General features: G+C 41.9%; 1 protein-coding gene and 1 long non-coding RNA gene across 2 annotated transcripts in view; both read left to right on the plus strand.

Moving 5' to 3' along the window:
- The window catches only part of LOC124267327, a 129,755-nt gene extending 108,768 nt beyond the window's left edge, over nucleotides 1–20,987 (plus strand). The window contains exons 18-19 of the mRNA XM_046702247.1: nucleotides 19,651–19,732; nucleotides 20,896–20,987. Of these exons, the coding sequence (XP_046558203.1) occupies nucleotides 19,651–19,732; nucleotides 20,896–20,922 (109 nt within the window). The 3' untranslated portion in view covers nucleotides 20,923–20,987. The remainder of the gene's footprint in view (nucleotides 1–19,650; nucleotides 19,733–20,895) is intronic.
- Nucleotides 3,045–5,122, plus strand: LOC124267330. Its single transcript, XR_006896005.1, has 3 exons — nucleotides 3,045–3,098; nucleotides 3,691–3,804; nucleotides 4,763–5,122. It is a non-coding gene; the product is annotated as an uncharacterized LOC124267330 (long non-coding RNA).
- Nucleotides 20,988–23,868: the final 2,881 nt, after the last annotated feature.

Genomic DNA, 23,868 nt, shown 5'->3' on the forward strand with positions numbered 1-23,868 from the left:
TTGAACTTTGTGTCGTTGTCAGTGTCTGTTCATTGTTTCTGTGTATTTCGTCTATGTATGTTTCAGTTCATATGTTTTAGGTATGATTTGTACAGGATGGATGCTAACGCAACAGAAGACCTACTGGGTAAGTTCTGTTGATGGGTATTGTCTTCACCTGCTTCTGTTGCTGCTTATAGTGCACAGGTACTGATGCCATATTGGCTGTATCACACGTGGAGATTTGGGACGCTGAGGCCCTGTGAAGATCCATGTCAGAATTGATCTTCAACAACCCATGCTTGTCGTAAGAGGCGACTGACGGGATCTTATTGTATCCGACCCATGAAGATCCGGGTTCGAATTGGTCTTTAGTAATCTATGACTGTCGTGTCGTAAGAAGTGACGGATCGGGTGGTCAGGCTCACTAATTGGTTGACACATGTCATTGTATCCAAATTGCGTAGATCGATGCTCATGCTGTTGATCATTGGGTTATCTGGCTAAACTTCAAACAACATGGGATATTGAGAACAGGTCATCGGCATCCAGTTGCCATTAGGACTCTGCGGGTCGTCTCCGGTGACGTTGTTGTTCCCAGATCAAGACGTTGTTGTTCCCTGATGAAGACGTTGTTGTTCCAAAATGAAGACGCTGTTCATGCTTTCAGAAAATTGTTTTTCTTCCAATTTACTGAGGGACAAATATAGGTGGCATATTGCGAACTGCGGAGTTAAACACAATTCAGTCGTTCATTGACTCACTCACTGGCTCATTCACATTCTGACATTATAATTAATTATTATTATGATGATGGCTATGTCTGTCGACTGTTTGACCTTGACCTTCGTCCCCCCGAGCAACATCTCTGCAAGGAGACTCAGCACCAGATTCAGCGCATTTATTGTCCTCATTGTCTTCAGGTTATGCATACGTTGGAACTATCTGTGACAAGCCAGGTCACAGCATATCACTAGTGGAGTTTACCGACAATCTGGTGGATGATCTTCTGGTGACAGCTCACGATATGGGGCATGCGTACGTAGACGTTTGGAGTGAGTGAGTGAATGAGTGAGTGAGTGTAAGGCAAGTCTCCTGTAACAAGGGATGTCCAGTCACTCACTCATTCTTTACCTAACACCCATCCACCCTCTCATTCACTCACTCAACCTACCGCTCACCCGCCCAGACACCCACCCAACCACTCACTTAGTGACTCACTCACTACACAGCACACTCATCACAAACGCACTCACTTCACAGCCTATTTTTTCACTCACTCATTCATTCAGGTGACACCCTCCCATCCTCTCTTTCACAATTCAACCCGTCGACTCACTCACCATAAGACCCACCCTACCAAACACTCACCCACTCACTCACTTACTCACCCACTCACTCACCCACCAACCAACCCAATCCCTTCCACCCACCCACTCACTCACTTACTAACCCAACCCACCCACTCACCCACCTACTCACTCACTCACTCACTCTCACCCACCCTCCAACGAACCCACTCACTCACTCACCCGCCCACTCACTCACACTCACCCACTCACTCACTCACACTCACTCACTCACTCTCCACCACCCACCAACGAACCCACTCACTCACTCACCCACTCACTCACTCACACTCACCCACTCACTCACTCACTCACTCACCCACCCACCCACTCACTCACACTCACCCACTCACCCACTCACACTTACGTGTATGTTTACAGACTAAGTGCACGGCATGACGGGGAATACAACAACACGTGTTCTGGGACTGACGCCTACATCATGAGCAGCAGCTACTCAGCACGTCATAACGTCAGCATAACGAATTACTTCCTGTTTTCTAACTGCTCCATCCGCTATTTCCAGACCTTCCTGGACCAAGTGTTAGCAGGGTAAGAAACATTTACTTATATTTACTTTGAAAATCGAGATCTGCACTTTTGGATGGTAAGCTGTTGGCTATGACTAGCGCTGCCATAAACTAAGTGAGTGAGTTTAGTTTTACGCCGTAGTCAGCAATAGTCCAGTAATATGGCGGCGGTCTGTAAATATTCCAGTCTGGACCAGACAATCCACTGATCAACAGCATGAGCATCGATTTACACATTTTGGATACGATGACATGTGTAAACCAGGTCAGCGAGCCTAACCACCCGATCTCGTTAGTTACGACAAGGATGGATTACCGAAGAGCAATTCTAATCCGGATCTTCACGGGTGTTTCTTATGACAATGCTATGCTGCTTTTTTGGATGCTGGATTCAAACTAGCCCCAAGCAGCCAATGCTGGTCGTGCGATGCTAGTAAAAGGACAGAGAGTCCATTGCGATGGATGCTGGTCAAGACTTGACCATTCCCAGGCCGTAGCTATGCAACAGAGTTCATTGTAAAGCAGCAGAGTTCATTGTAAAGCAGCAGAGTTCATTGTAAAGCAGCAGAGTTCATTGTAAAGCAGCAGAGTTCACATTGTAAAGCAGCAGAGTTCTTTGTAAAGCAGCAGTTCATTGTAAAGCAGCAGAGTTCATTGTAAAGCAGCAGAGTTCACATTGTAAAGCAACAGAGTTCATTGTAAAGCAGCAGAGTTCATTGTAAAGCAGCAGAGTTCACATTGTAAAGCAGCAGAGTTCTTTGTAAAGCAGCAGTTCATTGTAAAGCAGCAGAGTTCATTGTAAAGCAGCAGAGTTCAAATTGTAAAGCAACAGAGTTCATTGTAAAGCAGCAGAGTTCATTGTAAAGCAGCAGAGTTCATTGTAAAGCAGCAGAGTTCATTGTAAAGCAGCAGAGTTCACATTGTTAAGCAACAGAGTTCATTGTAAAGCAGCAGAGGTCATTGTAAAGCAGCAGAGTTCATTGTAAAGCAGCAGAGTTCATTGTAAAGCAGCAAACAAAAACAAAAATAAAAACGACCAGATAAAAAATGTAATATGTTTTACTATGTTTAACAATTCATGAGATATTCTTTCCACAGTGATACCACTTCCAGGAGCTGCCTCCTGGAATCTCTAGAACCGGCGTCTGTGACGAACGTCACCGGTGTATTGCCTGGTCAGCTGTACAACGTAAACGAGCAGTGTCAGATGAAATATGGCCCCACTTCCTATATGTGCTTGGTACGTATCGAAAGTGGACAATCCGGGTTTGAAGTGGTGTACGGAAACCTACAAATTAGTTGATTGGTTGGACTTCGGTGACTGGGTGTCATCGTGACCCAAAGTAGATCGCGGCTCCCATCGCCGGTTTTCCAACATCTTTGTTGTTTTATGCCGCACTCGGCAATATTCCAGCTCTTAGTATGCTGTCTGCAAAATAGTCGCGTTTGGACCAGACAATCCTGTGAATGGTATGATGAGCATCATTCTATGCAAAAGGATGCGATTACATGCATCACCCAAGTCAGCGAGTCTGATCACCCAATACCACCAGGAGTCTCGTACGACATGCAGGCTCTCTGAAGACCAATTCTGACCCGGATCTTCACAGCTTCAAACATTGACGAATCATACCTTGAAAAAAGTATTGTTTATTTTAGCTTTAAAACAAAGTTTAAAGTTTACATCGCAACGTAGCTCCGATATATTATATTTAATGCAATACTAATGTTATGAATATTTAAAGTTTCATTATCTGGAATAGGCAATATGTCTCCTTGTAATGCTATAGTTCCAAATGGAAGGTATCATCTTTAGATATATTTTTGTCCAGGATGTGAACTCTAGCGTCAGTGTTTGTAAGAGGCTCTACTGTTACCTTCCCCATCGGCCGGGATTGTGCAGTAGCATCAACGCCGTGGACGGTACAACGTGTGGCAACAGACAGGTAGGTGAAGATTTCCGTTCTGCTGTAAAGTCAGGGATAGCTTGCTTCAGTGTTCTTTGTTTGTTTGTTTGTTTATGTGTTTAACTCAACAATATTCCGGCTATATGACGTCGGTCTGTCGATAATCAATTCTGGACCAGACAATCCAATGATTGATATCATGAACAATGCTCTACGCAGTTGGGATACGATGACATGTGTCAACCAAGTCAGAAAGTCTGACCATCCGATTCTCGCCTCTTACCACAAGCATGAGTTGCTAACACGGTTCTCCATGTAATTTGAAAAATATTCAGGCAAAATATATACTGATATTACATGAATGATGAATCTCACACATATATATGACACCGCTTAATCGCCCTGTACATTCTAAATTTATTACAGTGGTGTGTTTCTGGAGAGTGTGTGTCCTCAGTTGATGCCCCTGAACAAGACTGTAAGCATCGATCAAAAGCTTTCATTTAATCTGTAATTTAGATGTAAGCATATCTTGAAACCTTCATCCTTACAAAATACTCTGTGATTACTTATAGCCGATACTATTTGTTTAACATACAAACTGTTACCTGTTTTGTTACGTGTCAAACAATATATACTAACGGGCAAAAGAAACGATACCAAGTCGAAATCACTGATATTACAAAACGACAAACCACCATTGTGAAAAAGGACAGTGAATTTTAATAACAGGTGTATGGTCAACATGCACTCAGTCATTTCATTGGAGTAGCAACAATAACAAGTCCATTGAATCACTGTATAAGTGAAGGAGTGAAAGTGTCCAGTATTCGATCAAAGATGTAAACAAAACAACACACGTGGTCCTTATCTGGTATGCCCACCGTGGGCATCAATGGAAGCCCTCCCTAACTCTACGACGTGTTGAGAACGTGTTGGTCAAGGACCGTTCGCCATTCCTCTTGAATGGCTTGGACAAACTCACGTCGGTTTCCAGGAACAACGGCTCTAGCACGAGTCTGACGATCCAAATGGTCCCACAAGTGTTCAAATGGTGACATGTCAGGTGACCTGGAGGGCAAAGGAAGTACATTGACGTTGTTTCTCTGTAGACAATCCATGACAATACGTGATGTATGAGGACGGGCGTTGTCCTGCAGGAACATGATCCGGTTAGGGCGTTGACGTAGGAATGATAGCACAACCAGACACAGAATTTGATCAATGTATCGTTGAGCAGTGAGATTAACATCCACCGCAACAAGATCTGTCATAATATCGTCACATATCCCGACCCAAACCATAACACTACCGCCGCCACACGGTTCCACTTCCTGTAACGCTGCACACGTTCTCCACGACGCCTGTAGACACGAGCCCTGCCATCATCCCTGAACAGCTGGAACCTGCTTTCGTCTGAGAACATCACTCTCTGCCACTGTCTGTTTTGCCACTGGCGAACCGTGCGTGCCCCTGCGAAGACGTTGACGTCGATGCTGAAGCGTCAGCCGTACACCACAGTGGGGTCTGTAGGCACAGATGCCGTATTGTCTGAGTCGTCGTGCTGCTGTTCGTCGACTGATAGGATGTCCACGCTCAGTCGCAGCTGATGACGTCACAGATGGGAAACGGATTCTCAGGTGCAGGATACCTAAGTAGGGTCTCCGTTGGGGGTGGTGACGCGAGGTCCTCTACTTCTGGGCCTGTCTACTGTCTGCCCTGTTTGCCTGTAGCGGGTCATCAGCCTCGTGATGGTTAGACGGTACAGCCAAAGGTCGCTGCATCATGTGCATGAGAGGCGCCGATGTGTACCTTTCCAAAGGCTCTCTCTCTCTGGATTCCAGCGATAATCGGGGCATGGTCGCTGAAGTTGACTTGAAGGTCTGATGTCGTGGAAGGTTTGTGTGCGCTCTTATACCCCAAAGATGCACCAGCTTCATGCAATCAGTTCACGAGATTCTCGTGCTTCACGACCTGTTGCTGTGATACTGTTCGCCCAAACACAACATTTTCATGACAAATGTTAGGGAAGCGCTGTGGCGATTGTTTTAAGCTCATAACTTCCTACAAAATTTGAGTTAGAGTCCCAATTATCAAAAATGAAATCGTTTCTTTTGGCCGTTAGTTCAGAACTGTGAAGTTTGAAATCCCAATACCATTCTAGAAAAATAATGTTACTTAGTTCCTACATGTCTGGAAAATATAGTCCTTCAAATCTATAATTGATACGAAATACGCAGAAGCATGTGTTTACCGCAGGAGTTACAGAAGCACCCCAAATGCTGTCAAACTGCAAACATTGTATGCCACAAACTTCAAATAATCTTAAACATTTTACATTTTCAGTGGCCTGCCCATTTGGGGATCAACACTCATATCAAAACATGAGCTGTCCTGAGCTTGTCAGTCCTGCTACTAAACATCTCTGCTACAGAGAGTTTTACTCTGTGTTAATCTGCTGTGACACGTGTCGGCGTCATAAAGGAAATGATTCAGGTAGAGATAAACAGACGCAAAGAAAGACCCGCATTCATTTCAGTACAACCTTTGTAATCAATGTAAACTGTCACGAAGACAACATTATTATGTCCCAGCTACTATACACTAAACGCCAAAAGAAACGTTGCCCTCCTACCTTTATGAATTACTGAAAAACTATCACAGATATCTTAGAAGGTATTAGTTTACAAGAAAGCTTAATAAAACAGCTTTATGCAAATCACGAAAACAATTCTCAAATGCATTCATATTTAGGTGAAAAGCATCCTTTTCAGAAGAGTTAAATTGTCCTATATTCGTCGATGCCGAAAGAAACCAATAACAGTGATTTTGATGTCCAAAAGAAAGGTTGAAATAAAATTCTGCTTTGGGACAATGATAAACCATTAGAGTCGCCATTTTTAAAACAAGAAACAACTGTTGTAGACTGTATAAATTTTTAAAATAATCATTCCTGTGATTTCAGTCTTTTAAAACAAAAAAATTCTACTGATTTGCATTAGTGAAAACAAGTAAAACGCGTTTTATATATTTAATAAAAATGTTTAGGAACATCTAAAATTAGCTTTGTTATTATTTTTGCTTGCAAAGTAACACTTTTCGATTTTCTTTTTACACATAGCAATATCAATCGCCAAAACGCAGCAATATTCAAGCAGTATTTGCATCAATTTCACATGTAGAATGTTTGTACAGGGTATGAAGAAAGCATAAAATACATGATATGATACACAAGTACGAGAAATATGCCACGATTAACAGCTGGAGAGAAAGAGCCATTTGGATGGTGCAGATGGGGTCGACATGCAATGATGTTGCCAACTCCTTTAGATGCCACCGTATCACGGTTATAAGATTTATTCAGGGCTTCAGACAGACTGGGGTCACCGTATAGTGTCGAGGAATCGGACGTCCACGCATCAGAACGCCAGCTGAAGATAGGTACCGCCATCATTAAGGAAGGAGGGTAACGTTTCTTTTGGCGTTTGGTGTATCCTGTTTGACGCGACTTTCCACGGCCATCTTGTCCGTGTATGCTTCATTGAACAATCACAAGCTTCAACAAGAACTTGTCATGAATGAAAGCGTCAAAACGGTCATCATGTTCATAAGTATAAGAACCCGCTGCTTAAAGTAGAGTGTGTTCTTTAGCTCTGCCTGTGTCATGAGAATGTGTGTACTTGTGGTCAGATCATGATAGCCTCTAAATGTCAACCATAGAGTCTTGGAGAGGCTGATTCTTGTATAAATGTTCTTCTACAAATCGCACATGGATGTTATCACTCAGAATTAATTACTAGTTAACGTCAAAAGACGTGTTCAGGCCGTCCTGACGAACACGTCTTTTGACGTTAACTAGGAAATAATTCTGAGTCTACGTGATAACATCCTCACGGATCATGGTAGTTTGTCTTGAAATAACGAGGTGACAAATAACATATGACTATGTGTCATGGCGTGATATGGTGTTTTTGGCGACACTTTCTTAACCAGCAGTGAACGTGCCTTCAGGTCTAGCAATATACCAGCAGTGAACGTGCCATCAGGTCTAGCAATATACCAGCAGTGAACGTGCCATCAGGTCTAGCAACATACCAGCAGTGAACGTGCCATCAGGTCTAGCAATATTCCAACAGCTCCAGTCTTGTGTGTTGACAGTTGTCAGCTTTTGAGGTACATTTTTTCTCCAAAATTTCAAAGAACGTCATACGACTCAGACGTAGTTCGATCAAGGTTACAACATTCAAGACCTCAATGAAGATTTCGAAACGTTTTACATACACATAGAAGGACATTTCACCATCTAGCATTGGATATTCATAACATTGACAAAAATGGTATTCGACGGAAACTCCCACTTAGACTTCTGTAATGCATTCACGATTTTGTTTGCTGTAAACATTTAACTTGCCTTGGCATATGTTTTTGACAAGTGTGGGCAGGATATGTTCACCCTTCGCAAAAAAATGATATTTTGATTATTTTCATAGGGGCGATGCGGTGGCCTAGTGGTTAAAGCGTCCGCTCGTCGCTGACGTCCATGGTCCCATGTCCCACATGGGTACAGTGTGTGAAAACGATTTCTGGAATATTTCTAAACTCATACTATCGCGACGAAGGACACCGGGAATGGGCTTCACACCGGGAACCCATACGGGGAATCGAACCCGATGTGACTAGTGAATAAGTTAACCACTGGGCTACCGCCCTTGACAGATAACTCGTTAAAATTACCATGCCTAAAAGTCATGATCTACTAGCGTGGTACAAAGAAGCATTATCCTGAATAACAAATTGTCAGTTCCTGCTTCAGCATTTTGTTGCACATTTTACTTGTTTTGATCAAATGGACTTGTAAAGGCCTCGTTAAGTATGTAGTTTAATGTGCACATGTTCTTCTGAGTTCATTGCTCTTTAAATGTGTTTATTTGAACGAGACATCCATTTGGTAATGACGTTTATCTGGCCTTTGGGTTTTTGACTAAGTATACTTTTTCATGCTGAACGTCTCTCTAATAAAAGATATATTTCATTGACAAACTGCTCATTGTATGTAACACAACCTGAAATGCAAAATTAATGTGTGTGATTGTTTTTCAGTACATTGAGTTTTTTACTCCCACTAACAACTTCTCTGTAAAGCTTAATTCAAGTGCCTCTTTTGACTTGTATTATATGTTATTTATTTAGGTGAACAAATGACTAGCCTTTCCATTTGTTTATGACGCTGTCACTGGTTGGGCAGGATACGCTCCTTTTGTCGAGTACCCGCTGTTATCATTAATTGATGACAATTCATACATGTTCCTGATATAGTTGGAATCGAATATCGACTGATTTCAGCAGAAATTTCTTGGAAAGCGTTTTGCCGTTTTTAGTCACGCTCGCCGACTTTTACACTCAATTCGACACTCCGATCTGAGCTTACCTTCTTTAGTGCGTTCATCAAAAGCACCACGGTTTGGTGCAGGTAACAGTTTTACCCATACTCTGCAGAGAACAGTTCATACAGAGACGCTTGACGCTTGTACCATAATATTCATCCTCGATAATCTCCAGGGTATACGTTCCCATAAATCTCCACTGGTACCCTGGATGCATCTTTGCTATTTATCCAATCAGTTGAGCGTACCAATAACAAGGCTTCTACATCACTCACTCACTCCCGCTTCTCTTATCTAACCGGGGCGGTGGGGTAGCCTAGTCGTTTAGGCATTCGCTCGTCACGCCGAAAACCCGGGTTCGATTCCCTACATGGGCACAATGTGTTAAGTCCATTTCTGGTGTCCCTGCCGTGATATTGCTGGAATATTGCTAAGAGCGGCATAAAACTAAACTCACTCACTCACTCTTATCTAACCGATTAAACTTGGCAACACAATTGTTGCAAAAGTACACTGAAAAAGGTAGAAAGAGTTCTTGCATATATTTTTAAAGGTTTCATACCTGTCAATTTGTCTCTATGTTTTGTTCCCTCAATCTGAGTCGCCCAGCGAGCAAACGTTCGCGGCTTTGTTGACACAGGTTTTAACGGCTTTTCTGATTGGCTGCTGTTAGAAGGCGGAGCCAGCAATGGGAGGTAATACAATTATCGGGCCGAGTCGTAGATGCATCCACAGTACAAGTCAAGTCAGAACATTGATTACACAAGAGTCTCGTTTCCTGCTGGGGGCGGTGGGGTAGTCTAATGGTTAAAGCGTTGGCTCGTCACGCCGAAGACCCCGGGTTCGAATCCCCACATGGGCACAATGTGTGAAGCCCATTTCTGGTGTCCCCCGCCGTGATGTTGCTGGAATATTGCTAAAAGCGGCGTAAAACCAAACTTAGTCAGTCAGTCAGTCGTTTCCTGCTGACTGGGTTCCGTCCTGTTGCGCACCTTAGTACAATAACCAGTCCTGAATTTTGAGACCAATTCATTCAGCTGGATACATAATATTTATCAGTATTATTTGATACATCTAAGCATGTGTATATTGCAACACTACGCTCCTTCTTATCCTTGCAAACACGTCGTGCAGCGGGCTCTGTCGTACAGCGGGCTCTGACAAACAGAAATCTGGAAATCGTAGAAATCTCAAAACGAGGCTCTGCGGCTAGAAAAGTTTGGCGGTCTGGTACGGACTTGATATTATATCAATCACATTGTGCGTTACAAAACTTCTCAAACTAGGCGCACAAAATACATAACCGGTGTAACCAGTGAGACAGATGAATTGTGAATTATTTTACGAACTCATCAAACAGGGGCAGTCTGTGACGTCTTAGTTAAGGTCATGCTGCCTCAACCTCGCATTAAAATATAGAAATACGAAGTTATTAAAATTTCACATTAAAATGAACTTGTAAATACTAATTTCTTATGAAGCAAGGAATTGGAATTCAGTGTAGCCATAGTTGTTTGTGGTGTCTCTTTTCACTTTTACACGAGAAAATTCGGATCGCCTGAAAAGTAGGTCTTTGTCTGAATAGGTTAATGAGACTCATGTTTCGGTTTGGGAGATTTATCGGAACGTATACCTTAGAGATTCGAGGAAGCTAATATTCAACCGGAGGAGAAGAACGTATGCTAAGTTGTTCTGGACGTAAGTCAGGAAAAGGGGATTTACTGATGTACCTGCTTAGCATAACAAAATGCATGTAGTGCTCTGAAAGACCAGGGTACCGTCGTACAAAGCTGTGTTAGCGCTAAGGTGATCGCAACTCTCATACCGTAACATAAGCCAACGACATACATAGCGCTAAGGTTGTTTGTACAGTGGCACCTCGGTGTTTGTATAAACCAATTTGATTCACTGATTCGTTCAGAGAACTGTTCATACGGTGACCGCATTGCAACCTGTGCCACGGATATTCCATCCCATAGGAAGAACTTATTCTACAACGAGAATAATGACAACCTCTGTTGTGAGACATGCACGTCAAACAAGGAAGATATAGGTACGTCATGCATGATACTATGTACGTCAAGGAACTGTCGAGAAGGCAGATCAACATGTAAATAACAATAACAAAGAAATAAAGGATGACAATGTGTATATTGGTGTTATCACAGACTAATTTTAGTACTGGATACTGAGACAAGCTTTGAGGTGAAATCGGACTGTTCTTGTTTCTTGTTATTCACACTTCTTAGTGGTAGTCTTACTCAGACCTTATGTAGCAAATAACCGGATCAAAATTTGGTAATCAACCTATAATGTGTTTCATAATATTGTCATTTTGCTTTAAAGAACCACTAAACTTTGTTTTGTTACTCTTTTAACCATTACATATGAAAGATTTGTGGTTAGTCTTATGCGGAACACCAAATTTATTCTTTAAAACTTGTGGTTAATTAATACCGAGCGATTAAAAGTGGCCAAAAGTCGCCTGCTTCCCTCTCGCCCGCCAACGAAACCACAGACAGGTTACGTAACTCTGTCGCCAGAGCACTGCAGTGACGTCATATGAGGAACGATTTTCAGTTAGTTGTATAGAAAGTGTGTAGCACGCTCATCATTTGATGATTTCTCGACATGAACGACGACATGCCGAATCGTTGCTTTGTCGTCAATTGCTCCTAGGGGTCGGGTGATGGTGTCACCATGCACAGATTTCCACAGGACCCGCAGTTCGTGCTAAATGGGTTATGTTTGTGAGTGCGAAGCGAGCGTTGTGGAAGCCTGAAACGATATCTTACTTGTGTTCAGATCGCTTCACGGAAGTTAAAGAATCAAAACTACTTACTAGTTATAGTAAAATATGTATATGATTGATGACCATAAAGATTTTCCATAACACAACTTGTAACATAACGATTTCTTCCTCGGAAGTGAGGTTGTGGTCGAAGTAACAATAATATTGTAAGTAGTATTATATTGACACCCACCTCGCTGCCAGGAGAGAAATTGTTATGTTATACGCTATGTCATGCAAAATCCTATTGGCCATCAATAAAATACATATTTTACTACCAGTAGAAAGTAGTTTTGATTTTGTAACTCGGTGAAAACAAACCTAAATAGCATTTATCCACAGACTGGCGGATGTTCCCGACAGAGTCGCCGCCATTTTGAAAATCGTAAAGTCTGTTAGAATTAATGAGATTATAGTTTGTTTTCATCAAGTTAGAAAATCAAAACTACTTTCTACTCGTAGTTAAATATGTATTGGAATCATAACCAAAAGGATTTTGCATGACACAACTTATAACATAACGATTTCTTCCACGGAAGCGAGGTGGGGGTCGAAGTCACAATACTGCGCGATAAATTTCTTGCTACATTCACATGGTTAATGTCCACTCACCAGTATGTAGATACTAGTCAATGTGCGTCTTTATATTTGGTCTTATAATCCTAATTAGTTTATTATCATACTTTTATGCATTTTGAAACTAAATAAAAGCTGACGATCTGCTGATACTTATAGTGAATTTATAACAGAACTGTAATATCTAGACATTTTATAGTTTGCCAATGTGAATCATAATTCGCACACACACCCTAGTGTATGTTGTCTGTCTCATTACACTTCACGGCGAAAACAATGATTCTGTTGAATGCTACGACAAATGAATAAAAACAAAATGCAAATATTAAAATTAAAACAGATTAAAGTTATAGGAACAATATCAGGCCATTACCTTGTTTGAGGAATGTATCCATCAATATCCACAAAACTGTTCCAAATGATGTGTCTTTTAACAGTTTAATATACGAAAAAGTGATAAATCTTTTCAGGTATTGGTGTATAGTCTCATTGGTCACCCAAGATAGCACACCTGGCAACTAATTGCATAATGTCCGCCTTTCATTAAAACAGTAATTTAGTTAGCCAATAATGGGCAATCAATCAATGTATTGCCGGTTAATCCTTTGAAGAAGGACGTTGTTTTACGCAGACACCGACACGGCAGAGTGTATTCAGTATAGATTAGTAAATCTACATACATAAACACTACCTTTTGACAATTCCGCTGTGTAAGATAAAAGTAATTAATCAATCAGCGTGTTATCGGTTAATCCTTTGATCGATGTTTATAATGTTGAATATTTACTCCAGACACAAGAAATGCCAAATGGGAACCTTTGTCGGGTAATCTAAGTGTGTTACCACTAATTATACCTGTTATAAATTCATTAACTGACCATCAAGTGAATGATGACAAATAACATGTGTAGGTTTATACCACCTAACACGGGTTACAACAAAGGGAGTATTAATTGCTGTATTGCATGTGAAAACTTATGGGCCGACACTGTTTTGAGAATACAAACAGATTTTTACATGACATGATTAAATATCGAGGTAAAAAACACAGAAATGGGATCAATTTGGATCAGTCATTATACAAATAGGGCCTAACGACACCAATCAATTGTGACAGAAGCGTCTATGAAAACAAGTTGTAACTCGGAAACTAGGCAAAGCAGGAGACAAAATTAAATGCCAGTAGATTGTGAGAACATATAGCTTTCATTTTCCACAACAATTGTCACGATTTCAGGTTTATACAAGCCTGTAAACAAGATAATTTACCCCCTAAAATGTAGATGAATTCTGCATCGGCCCTCAAAGCTATTCCTCATATGACGTCACAGAGTCGCGCCGCTCTGATTGGTTGAAATTTCGTTCGCGGGTGAGAATTGTGCACTGTTGTCAAAAGGTCGATTTAAGTCAATTAAAGGTCGAAATGAGTAGTTTTAATGACGGGGTTTCATTTATAACGATGCCAGTTAGTGATTTATGTATTTTTACCCCCTAGGGTTTATGTGACCTTTAAGTACCCATGTGGGGATTCGAACCCGGGTCTTCGGCGTGACGAGCCAACGCTTTAACCACTAGGCTACCCCACCGCCCCCTATAACAAAGAAATAAGGATGACATTTGTGTGTGCCACTTTTCTGAAGCCTCCACTTAATGGGGCATCTTATAGGGTGTCATTAATAAAGATCGTATTATTCGTTTGTAGCTGCAACCTGTGGTTACTCTTCAATGTTCTCTCTGTGAAGCGTGTGTTACCTAGCGTGTTATAAGAAAAGGATTAAATGACAAAAATTGTATGAGAAAGTAATAAGAATATTTTAATATTTGAACACATGGGAATTTGGATTAATTATAAAGTTAATGAATATTATTGTCATAAGGGAAATGGTTTTAATGCTGTATGTTGTTTTCTGCTTTTCCGGATTATAAGTGTGCCCCAATTGACGAGGTGGTGGGTACAAAGCAAATGAATAACTGATTCGCTTAATTCAGAGAACTGTCCATACGGAGATCGCATTGACACCTGTGCCACGGATATTGCTCCTCGTAGGAAGAACTTATGCTACAACGAGAATAATTACAACCTCTGTTGTGAGACATGCACGTCATACAAGGAAGATATAGGTACGTCATACATGATGCTTTGTACGCCAAAGAACTGACGAGAAGGCAGAACAACATGTTAATAACTATAACAAAGAAATAAGGATGACATTTGTGTGTGTCACTTTTCTGAAGCCTCCACTTAATGGGGCATCTTATAAGGTGTCATTAATAAAGATCGTATTATTCGTTTGTAGCTGCAAGCTGTGGTTACTCTTCAATGTTCTCTCTGTGAAACGTGTGTTACCTAGCGTGTTATAAGAAAAAAAATAAATGACAAAAATGCATGAGAAAGTTATAAGAATATTTTAATATTTGAACACATGGGAATTTGGATTCACTATAAACTTAATGAATATTATTGTTGTAAAGGAAATGGTTTCAATGTCGTATGTTGGAATACTGGAACATAAGTACACCCGAAATGACGAGGAGGTCGGTACAAAACAACTGATTCACTGATTTGCTTACCTCTGCAGAGAACTGTCCATACGGAGACCGCATTGCAACCTGTGCCACGGATATTCCACCCCATCGGAAGAACGTATGCTACAACGAGAATAATGACAACCTCTGTTGTGAGACATGCACGTCAAACAAGGAAGATATAGGTACGTCATACATGATGCTATGTACGCCAAGGAACTGACGAGAAGGCAGAACAACATGTACATAACTATAACAAAGAAATAAGGATGACATTTGTGTGGCACTTTTCTGAAGCCTCCACTTAATGGGGCATCTTATAGGGTGTCATTAATAAAGATCGTATTATTCGTTTGTAGCTGCAAGCTGTGGTTACTCTTCAATGTTCTTTCTGTGAAACGTGTGTTACCTAGCGTGTTATAAGAAAAAAAAATTAAATGTCAAAAATGCATGAGAAAGTTATAAGAATATTTTAATATTTGAACACATGGGAATTTGGAATCTATATAAACTTAATGAATATTATTGTCGTAAAGGAAATGGTTTCAATGTCGTATGTTGAAATACTGGAACATAAGTACACCCAAAATGACGAGGAGGTCGGTACAAAACAACTGATTCACTGATTCGCTTACCTCTACAGAGAACTGTCCATACGGAGACCGCATTGACACCTGTGCCACGGATATTCCACCGGAGAAGAAGTACTTATGTTACAACGAGAACAATTTCAACCTCTGTTGTGAGACATGTGCCTCCTACAAGGGCGACGAAGGTACTTCAGATACTTTTTGCAACATTTAAGCAATATTAAGATATAAAGGTTGGTTGTGCCACGCTGACCTTGGGTGATGTTCTTAATATCGATCATTGGTTTGTCTGGTCTTTATTGATTATTTAGATGTGAAATTGAGTCGAACTTTCACAAAGCGGGAATGTCAATTACCCTTTTCGCGAGTACCTGGTGGTATCAATTATTTTCAGTCATCCCTTCATGTAATTGTGACTGGTATTTTCCCCTTCACAACAATGGGAATTCGTGTCTGAGGACAGTTAATACTGGTTATTCTTCTGTTTTCTGACGTTCTATATTATGTAATTAGTTTGTTATTAACAATGTATGTATTTGTCCTATTTTCTAGGCTGTGAGTATGGAGATGACGAACGGAATAGGCTATGTTCCCTGGAAAGATGTGACCCCTCTGATATCACCTACATCAACACTTGCTGTGCTACCTGTAGCATATCACCAACCACAACCTTTACACTCGCATCCACGCCCATATCCATAACATCAACACCTGCACCAACGTCACCATTCACAACCACGCCCACATCGGCAACTTCAACGCCTACACCGACGTCCACATTTAAAACTTCAACGCCTACACGTACGTCCACAACCACAACCTCAACACCTACGTTCCATTCCACAACTACATCCACAACCTCAACACTTCCACCCACGTCAACATCCACAACCTCAACACCTACACCTATATCCACGACCACAACCTCAAAACCTACATCCACGTCCACATCCACAACCTCAACACCTACGTTCCATTCAACATACACGCCCACAACCTTCAATACCGTCAACATCCACAACCTCAAAACCTACATCTATATCCACGACCACAACCTCAATACCTACATCCACTTCAACATCAACATTCACAACCTCAACACCTACATCCACGTCCACGGCCACATCTACACCCACGTCCACATCCACATCCACAACCTCAACATCACCCACTTCAACATCCACAACCTCAATACCTACCCCTACATCCACAACCTCAACACCTACCCCTACATTTACAACCTCAACACCTAGCCCTACATCCACATCCTCAACACCTACGTCCACGTCCACGTCCTCGTCCACAACCACAAATACAACCTTCACACCAACGTCCGTGACCACATCCCCGTCCACGTCCACATTCACAACCTCAACACCTACATCCACGTCCACGGCCACATCTACACCCACGTCCGCACCCACATCCACAACCTCAACATCACCCACGTCAACATCCACAACCTCAACACCTACCCCTACATCCACAACCTCAACACCTACCCATACATCCACATCCTCATCACCTACGTCCACGTTCACGTCCTCGTCCACAACCACAAATACAACCTTCACACCAACGTCCGTGACCACATCCCCGTCCACGTCCACATCCACAACCTCAACACCTACGTCCACATCCACAGCCACAACATCTACACCCACGTTCACAACCTCAACACCACCACCCACGTCAACATCCACATCCACAAGCTCAACACCTACCCCTACATCCACGTCCACAGCCACAACCTCAACACCTACGCCAACGTCCACAACGACAACCTCAACACCTACACATACGTCCACATCAACAACCTCAACACCAACGTTCACGTCCCCGTCCACATCCACAACCTCGACACCTACGTCCACGTCCACGGCCACATCTACACCCACGTCCACACCCACATCCACAACCTCAACACGACCCACGTCAACATCCACAACCTCAACACCTACCCCTACATCCACAACCTCAACACCTACCCCTACATTTACAACCTCAACACCTACCCCTACATCCACATCCTCAACACCTACGTCCACGTCCACGTCCACAACTACAACACCAACCTCAACACCTACGCCTACGTCCACAACCTCAACACCTACGTCCATGTCCACGTCCACAACCACAACCACAACCATAACCTCAACACCAACGTCCACGACCCCGTCCCCGTCCACGTCCATATCCACAACCTCAACACCTACGTCCACATCCACAGCCACAACATCTACACCCACATCCTCAACCTCAACACCTACGTCCACGTCCACGTCCACAACCACAACCTCAACACCAACGTCCACGACCACGTCCACGTCCACGTCCACGTCCACGTCCACATCCACAACCTCAACACCCACGTCCACAACGACAACCTCAACACCTACACATACGTCCACATCCACAACCTCAACACCAACGTTCATGTCTCCGTCCACATCCACAACCTCAACACCTACATCCACAACCTCAACACCTAAGCCCACATCACTAACCACAACCCCAACACCTACATCCACGTCAACATCAACACCCACAACCTCAGCGTCTACAACCACGTCAACAACATCATCATCAGTATCAACATCAACTGCATACACAACATCGCCTTCAACAACTACTCCCGTTACAGCGAAACCGACCTCTAGCAGTGGTATGTATGGTCTTTTCCAGCAAATGACAATATTATGAAACACATTATAGGTTGATTACCAAATTTTGATCCGGTTATTTGCTACATAAGGTCTGAGTAAGACTACCACTAAGAAGTGTGAATAACAAGAAACAAGAACAGTCCGATTTCACCTCAAAGCTTGTCACAGTATCCAGAACTAAAATTAGTCTTTGTGATTAGTTCTGACAGTAACACCAATATACACATTGTCATCCTTTATTTCTTTGTTATTGTTATTTACATGTTCTGCCTTCTCGACAGTTTCTTGACGTACATAGTTTCATGCATGACGTACCTATATCTTCCTTGTATGACGTGCATGTCTCACAACAGAGGTTGTAATTATTCTCGTTGTAGCACAAGGTCTCTCTCTGGGGTGGAATATTAATAACACAGGTGTCAATACGGTCTCCGTATGGGCAGGCTTGTTATATAGGTCATGTGGAAGGATTTGTCACTTTGCTAAAGTCCTGTAGTGGTGCTTGCAGTACTAAGTACCCAGAGTCGTCAGTACATGGAAGAGTAGACTCAAGTACGATTTCACCTGACGGACAGTCACTTCTCTCACTTCCATGGTGTGAAATGATGTTTGAAACGTTTAATTTTTTTAACGTTATGCATAACTCAGCTCAGCTACTCATTGGCGCTTTGGTTTTCCCCCTCGATCACTGGATGTCAATCTCAAACGGCACATCGTATTGTCAATCTCAACTCCCCTGGGGAGCATACAACTCTTGCAGTCACTATGCGCACCAAGTTAATGAGGCTTTCCCATACTTACGAGGTGCCCCTTTCACAGCTGGGTGGACTGGGATCCATAGTCACAGTACTTTGTCCAAGTTTACTGCACGTTACTGTACCCGCAACTAGGTGTTTGCACGTATTCATGTGGCCACCATCTGTTCATATACCAACGGATTCGTGGGTTCTTTTAAGTGCACAGGGTTGACTACTGTACACTAGGGGTTGTGACAACACTGAAAGAGTCTCCACACAAAGTTGACTCCAAGGTTTTTACACCCGGTCACAGGTGGGCTCGATCCCGGCAACTCAACCTCGTTGGATCACTAGCCTGGCGCCTTAGCCAACTCGCCCACCGCGCCCCTACATCTTTTGGTTTCAGGAACAATAACGAATAATGACATGAAAGCTACTTTGAAGACGAGTCTATTAGTTAAAAAGATTGTCTGGAATGTGATTATTACATCCAGTTCAGTAATGCACCGGATCGAGTTTTCTACAAATTTTACTGCGACATTTTACGACAATGTGACATGCCGCGATTGTATTACAACTCTCCCTTGTAAGCTTGTTGATCTATGTCTGTTCTAGGACTGGCAACTCAGGGTATGATTGTTACTGCAGCAGTTGGTGGATTGGCACTTCTCCTTTCTCTCCTAGCCATCAACCTCTGGTATGTGTAAAACAATAGTTTGTACAAGAATGGTTTCACAGGATACGGGCCTTTTAGTAAATGAGTGTGATTTTACGCCACTTTTAGCAATATTCCAGAAGTATCACGGCTGGTAACACAAGAAATGGGCTTTACATATTGTACCCATGTAGGGAATCGAACCCGGGTCTTCGGCGTGACGAGCGATGGCTTTAATCACTGGGCCACGCCTAATAACCCATTGAACTATTTACTTATAATTTATCGAAAACTGTAATATTTGTAAAACAATATTCTGAATCTGATACATTTAATGCTTCACAATTCGGAGGACAATTCAAATAATATTTTATGACCAGTGATTATGTTTGACCACGGTTTTCTGTCATTATCAAAACATGAAGAAAAGCAGCTCTTGTCACAAGCTTGGTTGAGGGAAATGTTTTCGGAAAACGTTTTGAATCAGAACTTGCATGATTCATGTAAGTCAGTGCCGTCTTGTTTTTTTGCAATTTGACGAACACCTAGTGTACATTAAGAGGTTTTTGCAAGTTGAGATAGTTTTAACCCCCAAAACACGCAAACAAGGACACACGCACGCACTTTCACTTGCACTAACTTCCTCAAAATACACTATAAGATCCATATCCTCATAATTCATCATACAACATAAGGTCATTCATTAGACCGCCTCATTTGTACGTTGGGGAGTTTTGGTCCATGATTGATGGGTTTGATTCGTATCAATCTTCCACAAGTATTATATATATTATCACCCGAAACATCTGTTATTTCTGTACTAATTGGCACAGAGACAATAGCTTAATTCCGTATCATTTAACGTAATGTTTTCATTGCAATCCGTGCGACTTGCAGGTGCCACCGGAACAGCAGTAGAGGCTTTCCCAGCTTAACACCTGGGGCCATCGTTGGTTTTAGTGTTCTACTACTTTGCCTTTTGCCAAACTGGATCTGTTCTTGGCAGATAATCGAGACTGATTATTGTCAGGCGTTGACGTGTTTTACACATGGCACTAGTTCCAAGTCTGTGAAGCCCAGTTATAATTGTTTTAAATTGGAACGCAGTAAACATCATGCGAAAGGATCGCGAATTATGGTGCCGATGTTACTAACAAATATTTCGAAAGACTGTGAATATAATTGTTATTTTCAATGTCACGCAGGTGCATCTGCAAAGGGAAAGGAAATGAACTCAAACAAACCCCACTGTCTCGTAACCCAGACTACACCCTACCACCTTTGGGTTCATGGAAAACAGTTTAGATTTGGATCAATATATGGCTTCGGGAAAAGTGATCATCGGATCCTGCAAGGTCTAAAGGATGCAACTCAACACACCAAGCCCGATGTTCGTGCAGAGAGACTTACATGCCTAGCTTTTAACTATAACCGTCAAACACATATACTGTGAGTGTTTGCCTTTCTGCATGTGTGTTTGTGTGTGTCCGCGTGTGTGTGTATGTGTGTGTTCGTACTCGAAATGTAAATGCATAATAATTTATCGCCTTGTTACATATTATATTTGTAGAAATGGATGGTGTTCAAACAATAGTTACTGATGAATGAATTTTGTTTTGAGACATCGGTGCACACATATATATATCCCGCTGAAAAATGACGTGACGTCCGTTGGTCTGAAGCAATGAGACAACTTGATTTACATAATTTCTCTACCCACATCCGTAAGCACAACGTTGAATACCGCCCCTGTGTTACGTCCAATCGGACGTTGATAATCAGTGTAACGTCCAATCGGACGCTGGAAAACAGTGTAACGTCCAATCGGACGCTGGAAAACAGTGCAACGTCCAATCGGACGCTGGAAAACAGTCGATTTACGCGTTGACAGCCATCACTGCTGCCAAGATGAAACCTTGATTCACATATGAAGAGGACGATTTGCAACTCGTGAAGCTCCTGCAGCAAAGTTGGACATACAGCCGGATGTTGTCGTAATAGATTTGTCAAATCTTTGCACTGATCGGACATATGTGCAAGACATTTATCAAGCGGGCTATCATAAATGCAGTTTGAAAAGAAATTCACAGTTGTTGTGGTGTTGCCGACGTTACGTTACAGATGTCGCGAACGTGGTCGGTCCTGGACCTGAAACTTGTTGGTACCGACCAAAGTGATTGTATATGGTGTTACAACGCATACGCAAAAATCGTGACCAATTTTGGCAGTTAATGAAGCATTGATAAAATAATTAAACCCATTTCAAGTTAGGTAAATCCATATGAACTATTGAATAATTTATTTTTTATTTTATTTTTATTTTTTATTTGTGTGTGTGTGTGTGTGTGATTAACAGATAATAAAGAGCAAAACGGGCACTTTGTTTTAATATACCTGTAACATGTATATGTAACAAAGAGACGTACTAAATATCGTGCAACACGTACATGCACATAAACTTTCAATGCCCGTTCTGAAACATGAAAATACAACGTATAGAAAAACGTGTATATGCAAACATCACATTTAGCTTATCTAAAAAACTTTTTTTCTAATAAAACCTTTTTATTCTTCGATGTTGAATGAATGCCATATGAACTTTAAACTCTGCAACTCTGACAGAGACATAAGCTAGGGATCAACCAGTGCTGACTATGAGGATCGCAGAGAATTTTCATATTGCGATATATTGCGATGCAAAAGCATGTATTGCGATCTGTATTGCAATATATTGCAAGATGTTTTTTATTAACACAAAAATACTTATAATCGAGTTAATGTTTGATTATAAAGCCAAACCACAACAAAATCACTATGCTTGATTCACCTTAATAAAAACATAATAATATTTGGCACAAATGAAACAAGGAAAAGAACTTAACAATCCAGTTTAATGGAATTTTCACCACGATCATTCCAACCACCCTTACCACAACTTCCACAATCATCAAGATTACCGAGTGTTACGAAGGTTTTCCGAATGCATGTCAAAATACCGGTTTTTCAGCGTATCGCAATACGTATCGTTTTCATGTGTGAACCGGTAAATACCGGTAAACTGGTTATATTGAGCAGCCTTAGTGCTGACGGTGGATCTCTATCAAGATCTTAGCCCTTTTGGCCCATCTTGCCTCTGCAAGTTCCTCCGTCTAGTACTCAAGGCGACTTTTGCAGTAAGGCCACTTATCTCAAGCTAGATGACCATTTTCTTTCATTCTCTTCCGAATGGTTAGGGCGTCAACTGTGGTCTCACATTTCTGTGATGTTCTTTGATGAATAATTCTTTTTCATCTTTTGTGTTCCCCACAACTTGACAGCTGACCTTAGTGATCCAAACCTGTCAGTCATGTAAGGAACGTGGTAGACCATGCATTGTATGTATGGAATAACATTCCTAGTCTGATAGCCGTCAGTTTCACGAGCCAAGGAGAGAAAAGTCTCGAGCCAGGACTTTCAGTTTCGAACACTACATGACCAGATGTGCATGTATCGTCAGAAGCGAGGAGATCGATGTATTCGCCAAACACTGTCCACAGTGTACATACTGTAGAGTCAGGCTCGGAACAAAGAATCCCACCAAGTCGTCCTGGTAATTTAGTGAGAAATGTTATCTTGTCACAACCTCACAGGATTGTCCATTTGAGCATCTTGGAGTCTGTGTCCTCCCACAGCTACAGATACAGGTGTCTAGGGTGATGGACCTCATCAGTGACATAATTATCCCCTGGAATGTCAAGCAGTGGGCAATGGTGGACGCCATACATCGTTTTGTCCGCATATTCCTGGATAGTTTAAAGAGTCTTTTCATTTCTCCCTGAGAATAACATTCCATCGGCAAAGATGTGTCGTGCCTGCCATCCTTGTGTCATCCTTGTGCACGAGACATAAAATGCATGCATAATGTCCGGGTGTGCTTCCTAAGCCCACCATGGTCAATATCATTTTCATGTGAGAACAAAAAAAAACAACATCTGCTGCAATAGAATGCTCACCAACAGAAATACATCCAGGGTTATTGACATCGTTTGCCTCTTCCATCAGTGGATGAAGACTTGCTTTCAGAGTACCGTAATCTTCTTTACAGTTCACGATCGCTAATGTGCTCAGAGTTAACGAGGCTAATGCCTCTTCAAGCCCAACAGCTGAAGCGATGCAACAGCAAAGTAACCCTGCTGACT

Source organism: Haliotis rubra, unplaced genomic scaffold (genome assembly GCF_003918875.1).
Source record: "Haliotis rubra isolate DU_JTF1 unplaced genomic scaffold, ASM391887v1 Scf1301, whole genome shotgun sequence".
NCBI classification, from domain to species: domain Eukaryota; kingdom Metazoa; phylum Mollusca; class Gastropoda; order Lepetellida; family Haliotidae; genus Haliotis; species Haliotis rubra.